Raw genomic sequence first — 23,582 nt, 5'->3', positions numbered from 1 at the left:
TGAATGGTTTATATTGGAGAAGATAATCATTTCTTCATGTTATTTTACGGATATTTAAAAAATATGCTTAGAAATCTTTACAAATTTAATTAACTGTTTTTTACGCATTACTTTACATAAAAAAAAAACTTTTTGAGCCCTTTTTTTTTCAAAATACTCAAGCAGAATTTTGAATACCATACACATAGATTGTAACACAGAATCACAGAACTAATTTACCGGAGTTTAAAACCATATTAGATTAAAACTCTAGTTTCAAATTCTCCAAGAGATTCAACTTTATAAGTAAACTAATATATTAAAAAAAAGAAATTAAATATTCAAACTAAATAACAAATTATCAAAGATTTTAACAGCTCACATATGCATAAACTTAACTATGCTATTTAAAATTACTTAAGCTATTTACATCAAATTTAATTTATATTTATATATACTTTTTAGCTACCATTAAAATGACGCCTATCATTTTGAATTCTTATTTCAAATTTATGACAGTACAACTTTTTTTCTTAAAACTTTCGAGGTTGCAGAAGGCATCAAAATCAATAAACAAAAAAATGTTTGTTTTTGAAAATGGAATAATTTTGTTATACATAATCAATATTTTAAAATGTTTCGTTTTATATATTTATTGTATATGGTGGGAGAACAAATCAACGTATACAAACATATAAAGCTTTAACAAAACACACGAGCAACATTTTGCAAATGAAAAACTCACGTGTATCGCTTTTATATTTATTAACAAACATTTTGAAAATCAAACTAACTCGTACATATTACTCTAGTTAAAAACCAATGGTTAATTTGAATATATTTAGAATGCCAAATATTTATCCACGTATTTAAATCAGATGATATTTGTTATATTTTATTTATTTTTATTTTAGGTTATAATTGTGAGGTTAGATAAAAACATAATGTTGAATATAAGAATACTTTAACGTTGGAATTGTATATGGTATGTCATATTTTATATTTCTATTACCTATACTAACATACATATAATAGATAATAACTGTAAAGGTGCATTCTAAAACAAAACGTGATTTGTATATAAAATTAAGTACATCAATAATCATTCTTAACTATAATTAAGTTAATACTTAAGTAGTTTATATACTAGTATTACTACTATTTAAATATTTAAATTTTAATTGTATAAAATTTCGTTGTAAAATAATCAAAAGATTGTTACTAAAAATCAAACTTGTTGAAGCTATCGACGGAGTCTGATGTTTAGTGCCCATGAAAGAGGTCGGACGTTTAAGTTGATAAATCAAAGAAATAGATTTTCAAATAACTGGCCATTTAAAACAAAGAAAATTTTTAAAATCAGAACCGTATAATTTGTTTAGTTTCTAGTGATTTAGTGGCATATTAATGATCAAGCTACTAACTGTACTGTATATTTAGATTTACAAATACATGTTAACCCATAATCGCGGACAGTATTTTTAAATTGAAAATTCCTTTAAGCCAAGCGCACGAAGCAAAGTTTATTATAGATGACGTCATAAATGTGGACATAATTTGGATCTAATGGCGTGACGTCATACTGCGGAAACTAGTGAATAGAGATCACGACTCTCGGAATACAGTATCATAAGTATGTAAGTACGAGTTTATTAGAAATTATATATATATATAATTTGCAATAAAACCATTGAAAGTTGTCTGTGTGTTTTGACCTTTTCAATGTATGAGATTCTAGTCCAACATTCTCTTTCTGGGATTTCGTAAATGTACACTTTCTACCACCAATGTCATTATCGAATGCAAAAGAATAATGGTAGACCAGGAAGAGACTAAATTGGGCTGTAAAACTGTCTTGACCGATTATCAGGCTGAGGACAAAGAAGTCGACAATTTTCTCGCTATTTCACGAACATGGCTACGAGGTTTTGAGTATCTAAACACTAAAGGTATGAGAGTGGAAGGAAATAGTCCTGAACGATTTCACGAATGAATCCCAATGCAGACATGAACCTCAACGATATTATGAAGCAAGGAGGAAAGTGAGATGAGAAATAAATTCAATATTCAATTTCGGAGTAATTTGTGTACATTACAATTTTATGTACAAAGAGAAATACATTGCGCATTCATCTAGTTGCAGTTAAGCTCGCCACGTAGGACTCAAAGAGCAAACAAGACACGACTAGACCGCGTACCGCCTCCCCTCCCGCCCCGCGCCAGATAAAATCAACGCCCTGCAATTTCACCTCAAGGAAAATCAGCTTATCAAAGGCAAAGTATAACTATGAACAAGTTTACGCTACGTAAGACAGCGCAGTCGGGGTCTAGCTTTTCTTTTTGTTCATCTTCTACCTCTTTGCTCTAAAACATTTACCGTTGAAAGATTTTAATTAATTTCATATCTCAGCTGAAGCATCTTTCGCTTACTATCTACTACCTTCGGTTTAACGGAAACTACCTTTAACAGTGTGTTTACTTACAAAACTAACCATTTAGTTATTATCAATTTAAAGTTAAGAATTAACTCAGATAGATATATATAATTAGCATTGTTTTGTTGTATTGTGATTAGATTGTGGAACTAAATTGCGATACGAGATTAACAACTATGTTAGCAATTTGGACATTGCAGCGCATTCTGTGTAGATTGGTTCCAGTGTTGACCAATGCAAAAATAATTTTCTATAAACCATCTCTATTATTAAATCTAACTTTTTTGACAACTTATCTTTTAACTTATAACTCAATTCTATTAAGTAACGTTAAACTTATAGAATGCTATACTTAAAATCTATCTAGTGCACATCAAAATGACTCTCCACTAATAATTTATCTATAGTTAATAACTCTTCAACGTTCCAAAAAGACTTATTTTAAAACGTATCATATAAGATTATTCAAATATTTAATATAAGTTACAATACTCTACAAAAGGTTATAACAAATTTATAATAAGTATATTGACTACTAAAGTAAAAAAAAGTTTTTATAATGGAACATATGTAAAACTCTTATATCTCTGTATTAAAGAATGAAACATGGTCAATCACGTTATATGGTTATATAAGAATGCTGTTCACGCAGAGAACAATGGTCAGGGCTGCTAGAAGAACCAAGATAACCGACGTTGATCAAGGAATTGCTGGAAGTGGCAGTAGTAGTAGAGGCACATAGCTCGTGTATCCGATTTTCGAATATGAACCACTAGCCGGTGGACGCGGCATGGGTATACCTCCACTAATTGAACAGGCTATATAGTTATGACCGCGGGAAGTCGCTGAATTAGGAGGCGATCTTGGGGGGGGGAGCTATACCTTGCAATGAGCGTCCACCAGCTGAAAAGAGACCTTTTGATTCCGGTTTTTCTCCAATTGGACTCTGTTGACTTTCCAATATAAACCTACGGAGGTAATCCATTATAAATGATCTAAAGAGCTTTGTTACAATACATAGAGATATAGATTTATCTATGCATGTGTATATTTATAAGATAAATATTAATAAAAGACCTAATGCCGCTAGTCAATCATACGTATTTATTAATTATAAAATGGTTATAGAATTATTCGGTGCGTTTATTAATAAATCGTATTAATAATTTCGTTTTAAAAATATTAAAATAAAAATACATTTTACTTTCAAGCGTAGGACCCAGTTGAAACGTTTTAAAACCAATGCATTTCGTTTATACGATACGCATCGAACGGCGTCCGCGCTGAATATTTGAACAGTGTACCTTTGTGACTCTATTCGACTACCGGAAATAATATCAGTTGAACGTACTTATTTACTGTTAAATATTAAAGTTCGGATCGTATAGCGGAAGTTTCATACAAAAATCTCCACGTTCGGGGACAGGCTGTCATTATCGAAACGGATCAATGGGCATCAAAACCTATGTGCAGCAGTATCCTGCTCAGACGGAGTCACGTTCATGCCCATGTTGTCGTAAGAAAAGTCCAGGGTTGTGTCCTCGGCTGGATGTCTAGTGCTCACGGCTGTGTTGACCGTTTTCGGTGTGGTAGCGCCCTGGCTGCGATCGGTTTGAGAAGTCCTAGTTTCAAGGTCCTTCGGGTTCAGGGGCTGGGCGGTTGCTCGCTTCGGTGGTTCAGGATTTCGTATTTCAAGTTTGAGTTCCGGTTTCGGCTTCGGCAGCTCCGCGTGAGGGTTGCAGTGAGTGAGGTCAGCCGGGAAATTCTTAATTCTGTTCTGCAATCATGCAATTTATTTATTATATTAAAATATCTTTTTACGTCTACTTAGCACCGCTCTCTGAAAGAGCGAAAATAAAGAAATATTTTAAACTCAGAATTGAACTATACATGACCTAGTGACGGTGAGTTTTAGTCGCTGGACGCCAGTCTCTTTCAACCGGTTCCATAGAAAATCACCGAGGAAGGCCTATGTCCAACAGTGGGAGTTACTACGCTTGAAATGATTATGATAAAGAAGTCAAGTCGATATAACGACAAGAGAGCGGTGGAGAATGAGAAGCCGCATGTCAAATAAGCAGATGAAGTAGAAATAGTGGAAGTCTAAACAGGCCAAACATCTCCAAAGACAGCCTGACGATTATCATTAATAGCGTGTATCAAAAGCCTTTTACTAATACAAGAACGAATTCTAATTGTTTTACAGCTAATCACAATTTTAAACAAGTAGCTAATACTTGAATTATATTTCACTGAAAGCACCTCGTACAATATTCCTTTGAATAAAGATAAAAAGATGATAAATTGCTGAATATCAAAATCAATGCGATTCGATGCAAAACACTATATTATGCATTTTTAAAAATGACTCACTAATAATTTTATTTACAAGTATGTATGTATACGAATACTAGCTTCGCCCGTGATGTAGTCTACATGGAATTTAACTAATAAATCATTTAATTTTTTTTCGTTTACGACTTTTTCCTAAACATAAGTGGCCTAAATTACGTTACCTACCTGCCAGTATATATCTCAATAATGTTTTGTGTTTTCTATCAAATCTGATCTCTTTTACTACAAATGCAATAGAGATACCTTGCAGACGAAATTTTAGTACAGCAGGTTTTTATCGGTGCCTTGTAAATATACTACGTCCCCTATTTTTTTGAATATATCGAAGTATTAAAAAATAAATCGAGTTAAAAAATCTTTGATTAGTCTGTGTGTTAACATGTAAAGTTTTACAATATAACTTCCGTTTCTTTTAAAATTAAGAATATGTTATTGAATAAATCTTATTACTGGAAACGTGTGGATCTTGGTTTATTGACTCATTTGCATGATTGATATTATAATATACACATCAAACATTATTATATTTTATTTAAAAAAATCAGCTGTTGAGTTTCTGACCGGTTCTTCTCAGCGGATCAGCATTCCGAGCAGGGGCTAGCTTATCATTTAAAATGTTGAAATGATTAATGTTTCAAAAGTATGTGTAATAATTTGATCAATGCAATATTAATATATCATGACAGATGAAATCAATTAACTTGAAATTGTCACTTATAATTGCTATGGAAGGATCAATCTCTGTTTACTATGTAAGTATACCGCTTGAAGCGGTCTGTATATGATCAAGTTATCTGAGACGATACTGTGTTAAGTATGCAATCTAAATGCGAAGCTTCGAGAGCTTTTATACTGTGAAACCTTGTGGTACTTCGCTCTGAGAGAAGCAAGTTAATGAAAGATCTTTGTTTGATATACATTACTTACCTTAGGTGGTTGAAACCTCTGCTTGATGGTTCTCCATGAGAACTTCCCTTGACACACTATGATCAGTATGAGAAGGAGAACAGCCAAAGCCACACCGCTGACGATCAGGGCTGACCGTGCTTGACGCTGAGCACCTATGTAATGAAGAGAAAAAATAAATCTTTATACCGATTTATACATCTTATTTCAGTCAAACGAAATGAAAATAAACATTGACAAATTAGCATGGATAAGATGATATATATATTTATTTATATTTTTATGGCTCTCGTTTATGTGGACCTGCCTTTCTCCCTAAGTTGGTAAAGGGGTGATTTTCTTCTCTTCATTCTTCCCTTCACAATATCTAATATTCCTCTCCTTTCGTACATCGCCTCACTTCCATCGATCCTATATTTACAGTATTTACTTTGTTTGTTTATTTATGCATTTTACATTTGTTTTTATTAATTTAACATTAACATTATTATGTTTCCTTAATATATCTCAGTTTATTTTAGTCGACATTTAAAATTATCACAGTTTATTGTCACTTTTGTCCTTCTACCTTTCTTCCTTTTTTGTTTTATTTAAATTATTTGATTAAAACTCTCTTTTATCATTTGGAGGGCTCTTGTTCCACTTATCTTACCGTTGAGACAGTATTTTACAAATAAACTTTTTTTCAATTCATTTTTATCTTCTTTCAAAATTTCCACATTCTTACATTTTCTTTCTTTCATTCACCATCCTTACATATGTCGCTTCTCTTTCTTTGCCACTTTGATGTCCCAGTTGGTTATAATTTGTTCTTATACTCATTTCTATTTTTGTTTATCTTTTTTTAGTTGGCTCTTTAGCTGTTATTTTAACACCTAGGATCTTCCCATAGAAGTCTAGGTTTAGCGACTTTCTTTATTACTCACTAGTGAGTTGTTGGCGATAGTTATTTACATTGGTGGCAGTGGACATAGAAAAGGGTCTCTGAAACCTTAAGGTTCTATAGTAGAGACCATAGCCTGACAAGCGAAGCCTATGATGACCGCATAGTTGCAACGCTTTCTATGAGGTCATCCCAGGCAGTCTAGACTAATCATGTAAATCGCTTTCAACCAAATTTAGTGAATTAAAATTTGTAGAACTCTAGAAGAAAGGCAAAGGAAATGAGGCGATATATGAAAGGGAAGTATTGTTAGGTATGAAAGTTATTATGAAGAAAATAATGGGAAAGAGTGCAGGACGAAATATGAGTATGGACGTTTATATTATTTGATTAATTATTACATAAATGAAAACCCTATTACCCATGATAGAGGTTGAACGAGGGACCCCATAGACGAAGCCATAAAAAACAAACAGTGAACCCTACTATGATGATGGTGATGTGAATTTGTAGTCATCACTCGTGTAAGTAATAACGCAGAAATGATAATTTCTGAACGGCAAGAGAATAACTAACTCTATTTATAATAATTTAATTTCGCAAACCATCATGTCTACATCGAGCTTGAACGATAAACATTACAGAATTTCAGAGTCGAGAACAATAGTAAATAATGCATAGAACAATTATAATTAAAGAAAACATAATACAATAACGAACAGTCGCTGAGACGCAGTAATAAACAACGTTTACTGAAAATCAGTCCGCAATTATATAAGTGAAACGCTCTCAGTGCCTAAACCAACAATGCAGACGGTTGAATAATATTTATTTTAAAGAGAAATGAGCATGGTTGCTGATTTGAATAAATGCGACGTAATTCACTTCGTAAACTACACGTACTTATTTTCAACATCGCATTGCAAACGGAACACGTGTTCCAATATTGAACTGCTCGTAGAAAAAGTAAAATATAAATTATTACTCCTTTTAACATTTTTCTTCAAATATAAATTTTCTTATATCCTTTTATATTACATATTTTTCCTTAATGGTGTATAAGACTATTTATATATGTTAAATAAATATCTACTGCTGTTTGACATGCATCAAGAAAGTTAAGGAGTCGAGAAATTTCTTAGTAATAAAGTTAGGTAGGTACCGATAAAAGTTTGGTTGATAAAAACAAAGGTAAAAACATAAAGTTAGAGTACAAGAAATGATGTACTCAAAAATAAGTTAGTCAAGAAGTTAGATAGCTGCTTAGTTTCGGTTGTAATTGATGCCGTTAGCCCGGAGGCTTTTATAGCTTCATCGGAACTGAGTTTACTGAGTGGAAGGGTCCGTGAACTTAAAAATGAAACAGAAGCAAAATGCGTTCCACTTGTAAGATGACGTTCGCACGTAGTAAACCGCTCTACCCGAGTAGAGCTGTGTAGTGTTGATGTTGTGTATGTAGCTTGGGACGGCAGCGTAGAACACAGGTGAGCCAAGGATGGATCCGGATTCAACCACGGTTTGCCCACGCTATTCGCGATTAGGGAGCGGGCGGCTCTAAGAACGGGTGTTGTGTTGTGGTGAGTGTTTTGTTCTATTGTGAATGACACGAAGTCCTGTGCGGAGTGTTGCAGGTGAAGTGGTCACTGGTGGTGTGTGGTTAGCGCTTGCATTATTGTGAGTGTCTGTAACAGGTGTGGTGTGGTGCGTGTTCGGTGATAGCGCTGTGATGGACGTGAAGAGTACGTTTTTGAGACGTATCTTGACCTTTTCTGAGGTACGTCGGAAGTAACGAGAAGCACTCGCTATGAGAGGGTTTGGATGAGAAGAGGCTGACTCAAAATAAGTCTCTAAGCAAGCCTTAAAGAAAAATTGGACCGTTAGGAGTTTGAGATCGCTATGGAGATCGCTACATTACGCTGATATATCTCCGCCCCGATGAATCGGATTGGAGCGGTACGAGCGAATACAACGCAAGTGTAAGAGAATACTGCCCTTACGCAAGTTTCATACAAATGCAGTTTGTGCCTGTGAGGGAGTTTAAGATCAGATTAGGAGATAACTGTGTTGTGATTGGCTTTAGTCCTGATCTGGCATTCGCCAGATCAGGACTAAAGCCAATCACAACACTAACATATTCATGTTGGCGGAAGAGTAGTATAGAATCGAAGATGACTCCGTGGTATTTGTTAAGAGTCCTTCCATGGGATGGGACGGTCGAAGAGAGAGAGGTTACTTCGGTCCACAACCAGAAGGTTTTGTGTTTTCGTGTGAATATTATCGCCTGGTTTTTTAAGGATTGATGTCAATCCTTATATCTCACTCGCCCAAGTGGGTGGTTGCGTGGTGCCGTGAGACGAGGGAGTAAGTTAGATAGGCAACTAGAAGTAAGGTAACAAACGTCGTAAAATTAACTAAAAAAGATGTGATATATATAAATTGTATAAATAGACTAACAATGTATATAACTATAACAGCAGTAACTGAGGATGGATAAAAGGTTATAAGAGTGAAAGAGAAAAGTAGATTGAAATGTGAAATGAAAGAGCAGTAAGATGCAGAAAAGACAAGATGCAGAAGGGAATGAAAACCAAGAAAACATGCATAGTGAAAAAATTATTAATAAACATAGAACTGTGCCCAGACAGATAGGGGTGGAAAGAGAGAGACATTAAAAAAGAGAAAAAAGTTACAACACGAATCTTGCTTGCGGACAAGGAATCAAATATTCGAATTGAAGACCGATAAAACGTAAAGTGAAAACAAGAATCTATATGGACAATAATAAATGATTTACAATAATACAAGTAAGTTAAACGGGAAGTTAGGAAGTCAAGAAGTTAAGTAAATAGTCAAGTTAGCCACAAGAAGTCAGATACACAACTAGAAGTCACGTAACAAAACAAACCTCGTTGACGACAAGAGATTAGATATTCGAGATGAAAAAAGAAGGTAAGTAGACAGAAATAAAACATTAACTCAATTATAAATTAACTAGACAAGAAACCAAGAAGGTTGGCATCAATTAATTAGATAGGTAAAGAGAAAACAAAACTAACTAGACGACAAGAGGTTTTTTTTATATAGTAATGGAATAGGCGTTTGTCTTCCATCTCACTTGATGGAAAGTGTAGATAAAGACAGAGGTGGTACACGCCCATCCAAAAGAAACTTGTTCACTCTACTCTTAAAGGCTCCAGAGTTCTACTCATCAGGAAAAATAGACCCAGACAGGTTGTTCCAAATCTTGGCGACTCTCTCCAAAAAAGAGCAGTCAAACAGTTTAGTTCGACTTTTGGGTATATTAACAACGTATGGATGAAACTTTTGCCTGCGGCCTGGTTGTCTGATAAAGGAATGAAGATGGCTCAATCAGTTCGAAAAGAGCCTTCGAGTACTCTCCAAAGTGTATATAAACCGATAAGCTGGCAATTCGACGACGATGCTCAAGGGTAAGGCTGCTATTTGAGAGTTTACAGAAAATGAAGTTAGATAATATGAGCTTAAGCAAGTAAGAGAGTAGAATAACAAAAGAGATAGAAATCTAGAAAATCTATGGTATAGAAGAAAAAGTCTCAATGAAAATTGTCGAATCAAACATCTGATTTAACACTTGCAACACGCAGTCAATGATATATCTCGTTGCAATGTATCCGGTAATATTTACCTAGACGCGATGAAATTAGACGAACAAATTCCTCCTTCGGTTTTCAATGTACTATGTTTTGTTTCGTAAATTCCATTGTCCTCGTAGCGCAGTTATACACAGACGCTGGAGCTTTTTGATAGTGTAAATGTAAACTAAGGGGCTTTACAGTTAGGATACGAAAACGTGTGTGTTTTTGTCTAACTCTCCCACGAACTGTATGACGATTTGATGGAAGACACAACATTCAAATTATTGGCCGATGTATCAAAAGAACTGGAAAATAATCTCGCTTTTCTACTTCATTTTTGGATACGAAAACGTGTGTGTTTTTGTCTAACTCTCCCACGAACTGTATGACGATTTGATGGAAGACACAATATTCAAATTATTGGCCGGTGTATCAGAAGAACTGGAAAATAATGTCGCTTTTCTACTTCATTTTTGGATACGAAAACGTGTGTGTTTTTGTCTAACTCTCCCACGAACTGAATGACGATTTGATGGAAGACACAACATTCAAATTATTGACCGATGTATCAGAAGAACTGGAAAATAATGTCGCTTTTCTACTTCATTTTTGGATACGAAAACGTGTGTGTTTTTGTCTAACTCTCCCACGAACTGTATGACGATTTGATGGAAGACACAACATTCAAATTATTGGCCGATGTATCAAAAGAACTGGAAAATAATGTCGCTTTTCTACTTCATTTTTGGATACGAACACGTGTATGTTTTTGTCTAACTCTCCCACGAACTGTATGACTATTTGATGGAAGACGCAACATTCAAATTATTGGCCGATGTATCAAAAGAACTGGAAAATAATGTCGCTTTTCTACTTCATTTTTGGATACGAACACGTGTATGTTTTTGTCTAACTCTCCCACGAACTGTATGACTATTTGATGGAAGACGCAACATTCAAATTATTGGCCGATGTATCAAAAGAACTGGAAAATAATGTCGCTTTTCTACTTCATTTTTGGATACAAAAACGTGTGTGTTTTTGTCTAACTCTCCCACGAACTGTATGACGATTTGATGGAAGACGCAACATTCAAATTATTGACCGATGTATCAGAACTGGAAAATAATGTCGCTTTTTTACTACATTTTTAACAAGTTTGTATTTTTAATCAACTATATATTGACATTCATTATCAACAACCTTTTGCCATCTTGTATATAAAATTAATGCCGGAGCGGTAACAAATCAATCGGTTTTTCTGTAAAATATGTCGACAGAAACATTACTTTCCGATCACCCTAATACTTATTTTATAGACAATAGATACAAACACACATGCAAGCATACACACTTACACTCACATACATACTTCCATTAACACATTATAACAAAAATGGAATAAATACTCAGTAAAATTTAATTATTAAACCGCATAAATATCATTCAATATTTATATTTTAATATTGATATTTATTTCAAAATTGAATCAAAACAATGTATTAGTAATAAAAGTACAAAGTTACAATGCAGACAGTTATATATCTCCATCTACCACATATTTTTAACCTAAACTTAATAAAAGAATTAAAAATGTTTTTTGGACAATAGAATCGATCATGACGTTCAATAATATTTAACCCTTGGCCACTCCTATCAATATCTGGAACACCTGTTTTATATCACACACTAACAACCAACATACACAATAAATCTTGAACCTATTTTAAATAAATATAATTAAAATACAATTGAAATTCGCTACAGTGTCATGTTTTAACGCAATATGCTATTTGGAAGATTTCATACGAATATTTCACTCTAATATTACAAGCAAGTTGTATTGCGCAACATATATAATGAAATTGAAAACAGAATTTGAAACAATAAATTGTAACACATAGCACTCTTACATCCCAAAATCCGCCCCGTTGACCGGTCATGGACTAGACATGTGTTTAATTCTTTATAATTAATAATAAAATTATGTATGTTACATAGGAATTGTTATTATTTTAGAAAGACTAGGCTAATTCTCAATTTTGTTTGTATTATATAAGATTGTATGTCAGGAATCGAACTCGCGACTCACGGTGTCCCCTTTACCTTTATCGCAATAATTTAAACTTTTTTATTTATACATTGAAAACTACTTTGGCTTGATATTTGTAAAAAAAAAATATAAATATTTTTGTAAACAATTCGCATAGAAGCGCAGCAATCGCAGCTTAAAACAATAAAGTTTATTACACATACATAGATAAAAATGCAATTATCGTAAATAATAAAAAAATTGAAAATATATTATACATTTAAAATAATTATAATAACATATTTAACTTGTACGAATTTTTAATATGATTTATTGCATCTGATTCCAATAATTAAATTTAGTTAATAATGGACAGATTAATTTGAATGCATCCTTAAATATTTTATTTAACAATTTCTTGCGGACAAAATAAATAAAATAAATAAATAAATTCGCTTAACAAAATAATAAAAAAAAATCGCAATAGCCGATTAAATAATATATGTAACAAACAAAAGAGCAGCTTCATTTACTGTTCGCATTTACAAAAAATATTTGCATGGCATTTAATTTATTAGGTTTAAAGTGATGGCCATAGGATCATCCATCATCGCTACAGCAGTTTCCATGTATATCATTATATTTTCCAGCAGTTCTATGTGTCAACATCATTTGTGGCGTATTTCCACAGTTAGATATATTCCTTCACCCATAGATTATTAATTAGATTCTTCTGGAATATTCTAGAGATTTCTGTAATAAACGTTTGGAAGCAGCATCAAGCAGCTTTCGACGACCTTCACAAGGTCAAGGGATTAAAATCCAACCTCAGCCTACACTTCTATGGTAACTAAGTAAAAGCGCTTTGAGTAACCAAAAAACAACTTATATTAGTAAATAAAACTAAGCCATTCAATAGCAATCGACTAAGTTGTGGTTTAGCTTACAGGCATCTTTAAAAGCCACGAGGAAACCCTGAAACTTAGAGTCCACATTCGAATTCTAAGTTAAATCAGTCGCTTAAACCCGTGGTTTCAAAAAAAAACACGAATTTTCCGTCGAAAATTCAACAGTATTTATAAATGTAAACCAAAATGCAAGGAGTCACAATAATCGATAATATTCGCGTTGGTTGATAAATCTTAAAATAAAAAGAGAAAAATAGAAAAATAACACTCACTGCTTGCATCAAACACCGGCGCTTCATACTCCGTTCTCCGCAAGTATCTCAAGTCTAGTAGAAAACCTGTAAGGAAATAAAAATAAAAAAAAATTGTATTTTAAAAAAAATAAACACGTTACATTTTGTACAGTGACAATAAAACGTTCTGTTATCAAACTGGTAAGTGATAAAGAGAAACAGTGTTCACGATCGAATGACGTAAGTCTATTCGATCTACCAGTGTCATTTTTAAAGTTTACCAATACGTTTAACATAATTTTATAAGAGTTATTCGTGAAAAGTTGTTAAGAGTAACGAAATGCCTTCAAATGCAAACATTACAAAGTTGTCCAAACAATGCAATACACTGTACAGGTGCTTGTGTACTTATGTACATACAAACACACCCACACGTAGGCAGTGAGACGGATTAGCGGACGCGACAGAGGGTCAGCAAACAAAGTTACGGAAAATTAAATAGTTTAATAAAAAGTATAAATACGAAAGAGTATACTGTTCGTAGTGCATTTAGAATCTCTTTACATGTTCGCCTAACGCTCAGGGACAGAGAGTTGGTGATATAAACAAGCCAACTTCGCAAACGGGTCCCCGTCCATTCAGTTAACAAGCGAAAAATATGAAAATACCTATAAAAGCGACGCAAAGGAACGTTACATTAAATAGACGCGATTACTCACACTGAAACACTGACGCACACATACGAAAGTTACTTTACTGTGAACGCTACGAGAGTGTGCGACAGTTGCGAGAGACCGGTACCTGTCGGAATCAACAGACCATAAACTGTATGGATATTGTTACTCCCTTTACCAATGATCCGTCCGTGTTTCGCGTCATAATTTTTCAACTTCTCGTATCGTTTTACAAAAATTAAACGGTTTCATGGTACGGAGATTTTCAATATTATATCTATACACACATTAACCCTTTATCTTGATAATGTATCTGTAGAGATACATCAGAAATAAAAAAAAGCTGCATCAATTTTGAACGGAGAGTAATCATTTGTATGTGAATGTTTAGGTAATCTCTTAATTTTCGAACGCTTGTTCAGTTTTTTCTGTTGGCATCCTTAGGTCTTAAAAGTCAAGTGGTATGAATATTATTGTAATATTAAAAAAAATCTGCCAAATTAAGGGTTAACAACACAATAGAATTTATTAATGTCAACATTATAAAGCGTTTAAACTATTAAACGTCGCAGAGACATCTTAAAATTCTATTTGCTGTAAGATAAGATCAAAGACGATTACGACCTTTGACTTGTAGTTGAAAAACTGGATTAAGATTTAACATCGTAAAGGCTTTTAATATCTTTTTATGGACAATTTTTAAGTCGCTTTAAAAAGACTCTAAGTACATTTATGTTAACTACTTCAATTTAAATGATTCGATTTAAATGCAGCAGCCTAAGATAACTAAAAAATTCAACAAAACGTACAAGCGGGCCAGGGGATCATAACTATGTCTCTTGACAAGGCCCCAACGATCATCGCCACTGTCACTCTAGACGAGCATTTCTTCAAACTTCAAGATCTTTGTTGATCTACTGATCTCATTGCTAATTCCATCTCGCAGCGAAACAAATGTAAAAGGCTTTAATATAGCTTTGGATGCTATAATTGATAATTGTAATGAAAATTCAATTTGATAAATTACTTGCGTTTATACCTTCATCTCTTCTGCGAGTATTGATCTAGAATTTTAACACTGGTCAGGTTTTTCTATGGCCCCGTTGTTGGAGGCTGTCTTTCAACTCATATTATGGTCGGACATTGTCTTAACTTACATAAGATATTTATGTTTTTATATCCATACTCATCATTTTTCATTTTCAATGTTTTTCATAAATGCCTCTAATTTCTTTCATACGTCGCCTCACTTCTTTCATCTTCCATACAGAATTCTTAAATTTTAAGGTTTATTACTTTTATCATTTGTTTTACTATTTATCCATTTTTCAATTCCTATTTATTTTCTTATTATCTACATCGTATTTAATTTACATATCTAATATCATAGCTATGTAATAACTCTTGTTTATTATTTTCATTATTCCTGTCTCATTTTATTTATTATTTGTTTTTTATTTTTCCTATTACCCTTTTGCAGAACTCCGAAAAGGTCCGACAACACTCTATTCTATGTGATAACTGCAACTGATATTCTGCTCTTTTCACACCATATATGGGGCAACCGGTGATCAGGTACATCACGGTCTGGTCCACAACCGGATCGCAAATACAAAAAGAACTCAAATATTAAGGAATAAAAAATTTTCAATGTAAAGAAATTTTTCAAATCCAGGACGCACCAAACCGTGTTTTTATGTGAAATTTATTTCATTGTGATGTCATAAGTTGATTGTATTTCATCACCATATATGATGACGTGGAATGACAGGAGCCTATATCCTTCTAAGGTATATAATAGAAATGAAAACACCAAAATAAGAATTTACTAAAAACTTCTCAAGCATTATAATTAAAATAACCAACTGTTAATTTATAATGCTTTTTGCATTTTCATTGAAATTGAGGTCAAAAAAGCAGGAGGTCCAACCAAAAATTTCCTCTGGACGATTTTATTCCAATTAAGAGGACGAAGAGGGATTGAGGGAATAGAGTCCCTATTCTCCCACCATACCCATGTAGGTGTATAGTGTAGTGACAGTAGTATAGTAGATTTGCGAGGACTATAAAATAACCTGACAATTTCTTTACACCTCGAATTTTGGGTTCTTAAAGGTTATTTAATCTCATAGCATTTCTAAAATGTCAGAGAAAAGTTTCCTTCATACCAGAATTCAAACGAACAGTTACAATGTTCATTATCTGTGCCTCCTTACAGAAAAGTCTTCGCTTTAGCTCATATAAGAAACCTTTTTTAACAAATTTAATAATTTCCAACATACGCTATTGGAAAGCTAAAAATACAATTAAAATGAAAGGCATAAAACAATTATAGTGTTAAAGTCTTTTTTTAAAATTACTATTGTCTTACTTTACTTTTAATTATCGTTACCTTTTTATAAAGATTACTTATGTAAGCATTTCTAACTTAATTTATGTTTATATAAATATAATTGGGGCATCTGTTTGTAATTTTAAAATAACCGCGTTTATATTTATGAACATACGGTACATATAACAATTTTTTTTTTTTGTCCACCAGTCTGTTTGTTCCGGATAATCTCTGAAATGGCTGGACCGATTTTAACGGGACTTATACTGGCAAATAGCTGATGTAATAATGAGTAAATTATGCTATTTAGAAAAAAAAAACTAAATATATTTTTTGCTAAATTACAAGCGAAGCCGCGGACACTAGTTTTAAATAAACAATAATGAAATTAAGTTCCCATTCTTACATTTCATGGTTTATACGAGTTGGAATCCATATAAATGGCATGCGTTTAGTTTTTTTTATTCGAAAATATGTTATTCGATGTCGCTCTTCATACCTCTACTCAAATATATTTCACGATACTTCTCTGATTATTTATTAAATAATGGTTTAATTTAAAAAAAAACATATGTTCTATAGGTGGGTTGGTTTATTCTTGAGTTGGTATAATAAGTGAAAATATTTATAATTACTCCAGTAATTTAACTTAAAACTTACGCATTCTTTATCCAGCGTGCGAGTGAGGCAGATATATTATTTAGACAAGACTGTATATACAGGTAGGCGGTCTGCGGCCACGAAACTGGTTGTTCAACTTATCATCTCAAACTATATTTAGTCTTTTAACATGAGTAATAGAGTCAATATTTGAATGATACGGAGGCTTTTATTATTATTGCATGTAGATAACACTTAGTCATCAACAAACAAGTCAGTGTGAACCCTTTAGGAGGCTTTCATTGGATAAAAATTAACAATGTAATACTTTCACAATAACCTTAATAAATTAAATTACATTGTTCTAAAATTAATTTGTGTAATTAAGGATAATTATATCACTGCTGGGGAGGTGGGATAGCATTTAAGAGACTCTCCCTGGACTTTCGAAAGTCTAAACTTAAATCGCTAAGTTAGACACTCAACAAGGCTTCGATATAACTTGGATGAGCTTTAACTGACTCATGTTTCGCATTCCAATGGTGCCCGAGATTATCAAGGTCGACCACTTGATGTTCTTGTATTACTTTGAACAGGATTACTTAAATAACCAAAACTATACAAGTTAAACATTTAAACTTGTATAAATAACTTATTTTAAAATTTATTGATTAATTCAACAATGAAATTTGATCTTATTTTATAAGGAAATAGATTAGAATATATATATTATCGAAGCGCTGTTATAAGTAATACAAATATATTTATAAATAAAATATGAATCAGTATACTTTGTCGTTTTAGCCTATAGACGACACAAGGCGTAGACCTTATTGAGTGTCTACCTACCTTGAAGGTCCAGGGAGATTGCCCTAAATGCCCACCTTCCCAGCAGTGAAATAATATTCCTTAATTACACAAATACGGAACAATGTGATTTAATCTATTAAATATTTAATGGAATCAGGCGTTACCTCGCGGAAGTCCATCCCAAGTAAGAAAAGGACCAATATTTAGCCACTTCCGCACATGCAGTGGTAGTCGTGCAATGAAATGCACCGCCCGCCAGCCCGCTGATAAATGCGTATGCGGCAAACAATAGCCATGCGAATCACACAACCGCCACCACCAAATTACTTAACACGTGTTTCACTCCTCCACGGGGCATCTTCAGGAGTTATGTTACACCGATTTCACTCACTCTGTGTTTGGCACTAATCAAATATTGGTCCTTTTCTTACTTAATCTATTAAGGTTACTGCGAAAGTATTTTATTGTTAATTTTTATCCAATGAAATCCTCCTAAAATGTTCACACTGACTTGTTTGTTGATAACTAAGTGATTTCATGCAATAATAATAGAAGTCATGGTTTCAGTCATTATGTATACATAATAGATCCATATTATATCATCGGCAAATCAAAGACGAGTGGTGAAGCAATAATGCAAAGGAAATCGAAATGTCGCTGGAAGACTACACTAATACGATTTTATAACGACCTAATAGTTATAGAAGAATAAAAAATAAAATTTTGTAGTTTCGATAAATTAAAAAGTAATTATACAATTTATTTCATTCAAAATAGCACCGCAAACATAAATCGGTATTCACATAGTAGATGAACAGCTAACAGTGTTAGCGTGCGGTTTTCTTTGACGGAAGCATTTCAACCGCGTTCTGATTTAGTAGAAATTAAAGTATCATTGGATTTTCATTTGATCCTTATATGCTAGCGAATAAAACTTAACGCAGACGAATTAATTTACCCGTGTCTTTACCCTACCTTCAAAAATATATAATTATTAACATATAAAGTATATCTTATAGATTCTTAATTTAAGACCTGAATTTGTGATAAAAAAAAATTAGTATTTTATATATATATGATAGAAGATATTCATATGAGCAATGGTAACCCAGTTGTTAAAAACATAAATAAATCAGTAAATTCCTGATAAAAAAATCCCGCGATATGAAAGAGAGAAATTCTTTTTTTTTTTAAAAAAAAAAGGTTGAATACCCCTGATTTAAATTATATATAAGGACTAACCTTGGCAATCCTTGATGCAAAGCGTCGAGTCGTAGTTGTGGTGTGTGTTGTTACACACGACGGCGCAGGAGGCGCACCTATTTGTCTCCGGTGAACAATACTCGTCAAACTGGCAGGTCAGCTGTCCGCAGCTGGTCGTGTACAGGCTCAGTTCAGCAGACGCAAGCCCCACGAGCACCACGAAACATCCGATTCGTACCATCTTCGAAACTATAATGACAAAATGAAACATTATTTTATCATGAAATACATCGATTATTACCCGTATCGTCTCTTATTTTTCTACCTAAATTCTTATAATCAACGGATGTTATCCAACGCGTACATCCAATTCTCGTTTCTTTGTATTTCTAAAGGCTTTCTTTGTTCATAGTTGACCGGTTTTAATTAATGATTAATTAGCTACATTTTATTATTAACGCTTCCAATGTTACATATACGTAATAAATGAAATAAAAATGTTTACGACGAAATAACTCTATTGATCGATTTTGGCATTTGTATCTTCTCATCTTGAATTTATTTCACAATTATACATAAATATAAATGAATTTCAAATGTTAGTCAACCTCAAACTTGAAAATCGCTCGAACAATAAATAAATATTTATTCTTTTTAGGTTTCCGTTACCGTACGAGGAAGGTTGGCACTAAAAGCAAAAATAAAAAAAAATCTATTATAATGGGAATAAGGTAAATTAAAAAAAAACACTATTCCTAGGAATATAAAATGTAAACACGCAAAAGATTTTATATATTAGCATTAAATTGAATTCGAATTATTATATTATTCTTTTTTAACTTAACAAATACATTCTTCTTCTTCTTGAAGTGCCTCTCCAACTAGTGGAGGTTGGCTATCAGCTTCCTGCTCTTTTCCTTATTTTTGGTTCTGCGTAATAGCTCAGCAGCGCTGGCGATTCCGGTGCACTCTCTAATGTTACGAAGCCACGACTTCTTTGTCCTACCAACCATCCTTTTACCAGCGACCTTTCCCATCATGATAAGTTGAAGGAACGAATACATTAGAAACATGTAATTATTAAAGTCTCCCAACGACACATCGATTTCCTACACATCAATGCTTCAATCACTCATTTGATTTGCCGATGATAAAGTCATAATGGCTGAAACCATAGAAGACCTGGGTTCAATCCTCGATCTCAGTAGAGCCCCCGGAGAAGTATGCCTTAAATTAAACATGGATAAAACGTATGTGATGTCGAATGTCCATATTGTGCATACTCAAGAAATTGCAGGTGCTACGCTTGGAGTTGTAGACGATTGTATATACTTGCGACACACCGTACATATCGGTAAAGTCCAACTTCAAGAAAGAGAACATTCGGTAAAATACCACAATTTTTGAAGACGACTGTTGCTTTGCTTACGGGCCTAATAAGAAAATCACGCAGCGAGAAATACAGAAGGCTATGCTCTGAGTTTCTGCGAGACCGTAGCAGAAATTAGGTGATCCGCAGAAGAACCTAGATCACCGACGTAGCTCCAAGAATTGCTCGTCTAAAGTCAAGTGCAACGAGCAGACCACAAGCCGGTAGACGCGGCGTGGGTAGGCGCCCCACTGTTGGACCGTCGATATAGTTAGTCGCTAGATGTGAGCAGCGCAGCGTGTTATCGTAGCGATCTTTAAGTAAGACCTATGCCTTGCAATGAGCATCTATCAGCTGAAAAGTTACTATATTTGAAAACTGTTTTAACATTAAAGCAAGATGATATAAATAAACCCATGAATCATATAATTAAAGCATTTCTTTTTGGTCGCGTTACCATTTCTACCTTAGCATTTGTTGCAGATTCTAGAAGCTCAAGGTGGTAGAGCGCTGATAGAGTTTAACATGGACCTGTTTTATAGGTAGCAAAATTTGAAGGCTTCTGCGGAAGCCTCGACCGTAGGCCGCTACATATTCCGGTATTACCAGAAGGGGACAAATAAAAATGGAGTGGAGCAAGAGATAGCATAATCTTTCCGATTCAAGAGGACCCCAGAGGATAGTACCTGGATTTCCATTACTACCCCAATAATGCCGAAGACATTTTCTACCACTTAACCACAGAAGTACAGAGGTTAAAAAAGGGAAAAAGTAAATATCAGAAATAAAATAAAAATGGAAGTAAAAACAAAGAATATGTTACCTTCTTCAATATATATGTCCAATAATACCAAGAGAGCCTTCGTCAATAAAATCAAGACAGCCACGTTTCGCGATGTGTGGAGAATTTCAAAATCGATTGAATTCAATATTTATGAAACAACACGAAGAAAGGCCGTGAGAAATAATTGAGTGTACTTCAACGAAGTTGAATTATATGAAGCATTTTAAAAAATGTTTTAACTGTTACCCAGGGTTACCGGAAACGCTCTTTAAATGACTCATACTATCATAACGATTACAAATTAAAACTATATTCTTCTATTTCTTTTTCTTTTCAGACGATAGATGCTCAGTGTGAAACAGGCCTAATAACAAATGATACCACGAATATAATTGTAAATAGAAGTGATCAAGTCATATCGGACGCAGAACTGATAGCCACTGAACCCTGGCTTTGGAGTGAAGACCAGAAAACAGCCAGTACAGCATAGGTCCACCCACATGGTGGATGAACGAGACAGTAGATAGCTCATTAAAGTGGGCAGAAGATACTGAAAGCAGGTCACTTCCATCTGGTACCGTTGGAAATTATGGAAGGAGGCCTACGGCTAGACGAAAATATACACGTACAAGTGGTCAATATGAACGCGGTTTTCTAATGTAATAATTAATTACATTAAAGCCAGTCGACGAAGATGTCTCCAGAGAGTACATTATTATGTACAAAGGATTTTACTTTAAAACAAAATAAAACATTTAAAATGCAGTAAAGCGAATGTCATGTTGTGAGAAATGTGAAAAGAGTCGATAAATCAACGACCTATTGTATGGTGCTCGATATAATTAAACGTACGAGGTGAATTAACGGAAAACAAAAAGATGGACAGCCCGGCAAATGGTACACTCAGCTTCTGGCATACTAAAATAGCAATTCGACCGGAAATCGAAGTACATATTAACAACGTGAGGACATTTTTCATCCCCCAACCCCAGAGGGGGTCTGTAAAAAATGTTTCCTACAACACCGGGATACCTTCAGAGATTAAAGCCAGTGGCTCGCAACCTTTTTCGTAACTATCATTAAAATGAGTTATTCTTAATGTCATAAGTATATTTTTACATCAATGTACGTGAATAGAATGAGTGGTGACCACGAACAGACACACACACAAACATATGTATATATATATATATATATATATATATATATATATATATGTATATATATATATATATATATACATATATCTATGTTTGTGTATGTTTACACTTTTGTACACTATAGATAATATCTATAATTAATAAACAATCGGTCTTATCGCTTCAAACGATCTCTACTAGACAACTTATATTTATAAATGTAAATATAAAGGGATCAATGTATCTCCTAATCGAAAATCAATGGTCTCTAAAATAACATCGCATTGTTAATTAATTATTAAGATTAATTATCGTTTACCATATGTCCCTGTAGATTTTATATCGCCAAGAAGGTATTGGCCCGTTGCGTTCCAATAGAAAAAAATACTATTTGTCTAACCTCTTCAAAGTTCACACCTATAAATATATAATATTCATCTTGTATATACAATAATAGATTTTATAATTCTTACTAGTTAACATTTTTAATTAAATTAAAAAAATGTATATATAGTGATTAGAAATATATGTAACTTTTAAGGTTGTTGACAAATGAGCTATTTATTAATTCAAATATATAAATCTAAACGTAATGATACAAATTAAATTAAAATTCGAATATTTGAAATGGTTTAAAATACATAACAGATGGGCCAACCACGGAATTCTATAGTGCCCGGGAGCAAAGCAGTATATTAACCCGGGAACAGCGATGTTTTTAACTTTGTTAATCTAGTTAGCTAACTTAGCGAGTTCCGCACCCTCGCATAGTTCTCTTCTACCAAACATTAAATGTAAACTCCACAAGTCGGCATACTTCGTCATCTCAGGCGCGGGTTACAAGAAATATCTCACAAGCGCAGGCTGGCTGCAACGTCGCCTGCGTACTACATTGATTGCATTTTATGGTTTTAACCTGTCTATAGCAAATAACGACCCAGCAACCTACGGTGCAAACGCAATCAACCGTAATATCGTGGTATTTCACTTTTGAAATAAATCTAATATTGTTTCTTTCAGCGATCGTAGTACAAAACGTGATATTTATTTAACTGATGTAATTTAGAAATGCTATTTCATAGCGTACGTTTCTTTTCTAATATATTTTCTAATTTCATTGAACAAATATTACATTTGATATTCAATGAAAATGTTATTGATTTGATTGTTTTAAACAACTATAACGTCGTATAATAAATCATAAATATTTTAATGCGATAACGGTCGTAATAGAAGTAACAATTTCACTACACCGCGCTGCTATGAGTCATACGCAGCTCGGCAGGTGTTTCAAATATTCCGCCGGCGTTCTCTATTCAAACTTGG

At 33.5% G+C, this 23,582-nt stretch overlaps 1 protein-coding gene across 2 annotated transcripts in view; it reads right to left on the bottom strand.

Moving 5' to 3' along the window:
• Nucleotides 1–3,089: 3,089 nt before the first annotated feature.
• Nucleotides 3,090–23,582, bottom strand: part of grnd (grindelwald) — a 38,750-nt gene continuing 18,257 nt past the window's right edge. The window contains exons 1-5 of one of the 2 annotated variants that reach the window (XM_068777842.1): nt 22,576–22,644; nt 19,004–19,213; nt 13,385–13,450; nt 5,697–5,830; nt 3,090–4,191 (exon numbers count right to left, since the gene is read on the bottom strand). In XM_068777842.1, coding sequence (XP_068633943.1) covers nt 3,871–4,191; nt 5,697–5,830; nt 13,385–13,450; nt 19,004–19,205 — 723 coding nt within the window. In that variant the 5' untranslated portion in view covers nt 19,206–19,213; nt 22,576–22,644 and the 3' untranslated portion in view covers nt 3,090–3,870. Of the gene's footprint in view, nt 4,192–5,696; nt 5,831–13,384; nt 13,451–19,003; nt 19,214–22,575; nt 22,645–23,582 lie in introns of those variants that run through there. The other variant, XM_068777834.1, reaches the window with a different exon arrangement.

This window comes from Battus philenor, unplaced genomic scaffold, assembly GCF_028537555.1.
Source record: "Battus philenor isolate CCGP_79_NKW_IND1 unplaced genomic scaffold, ilBatPhil1.0.hap1 SCAF_1, whole genome shotgun sequence".
Lineage (NCBI taxonomy): Eukaryota > Metazoa > Arthropoda > Insecta > Lepidoptera > Papilionidae > Battus > Battus philenor.
This window is presented reverse-complemented; position numbering and strand designations above follow the sequence as displayed.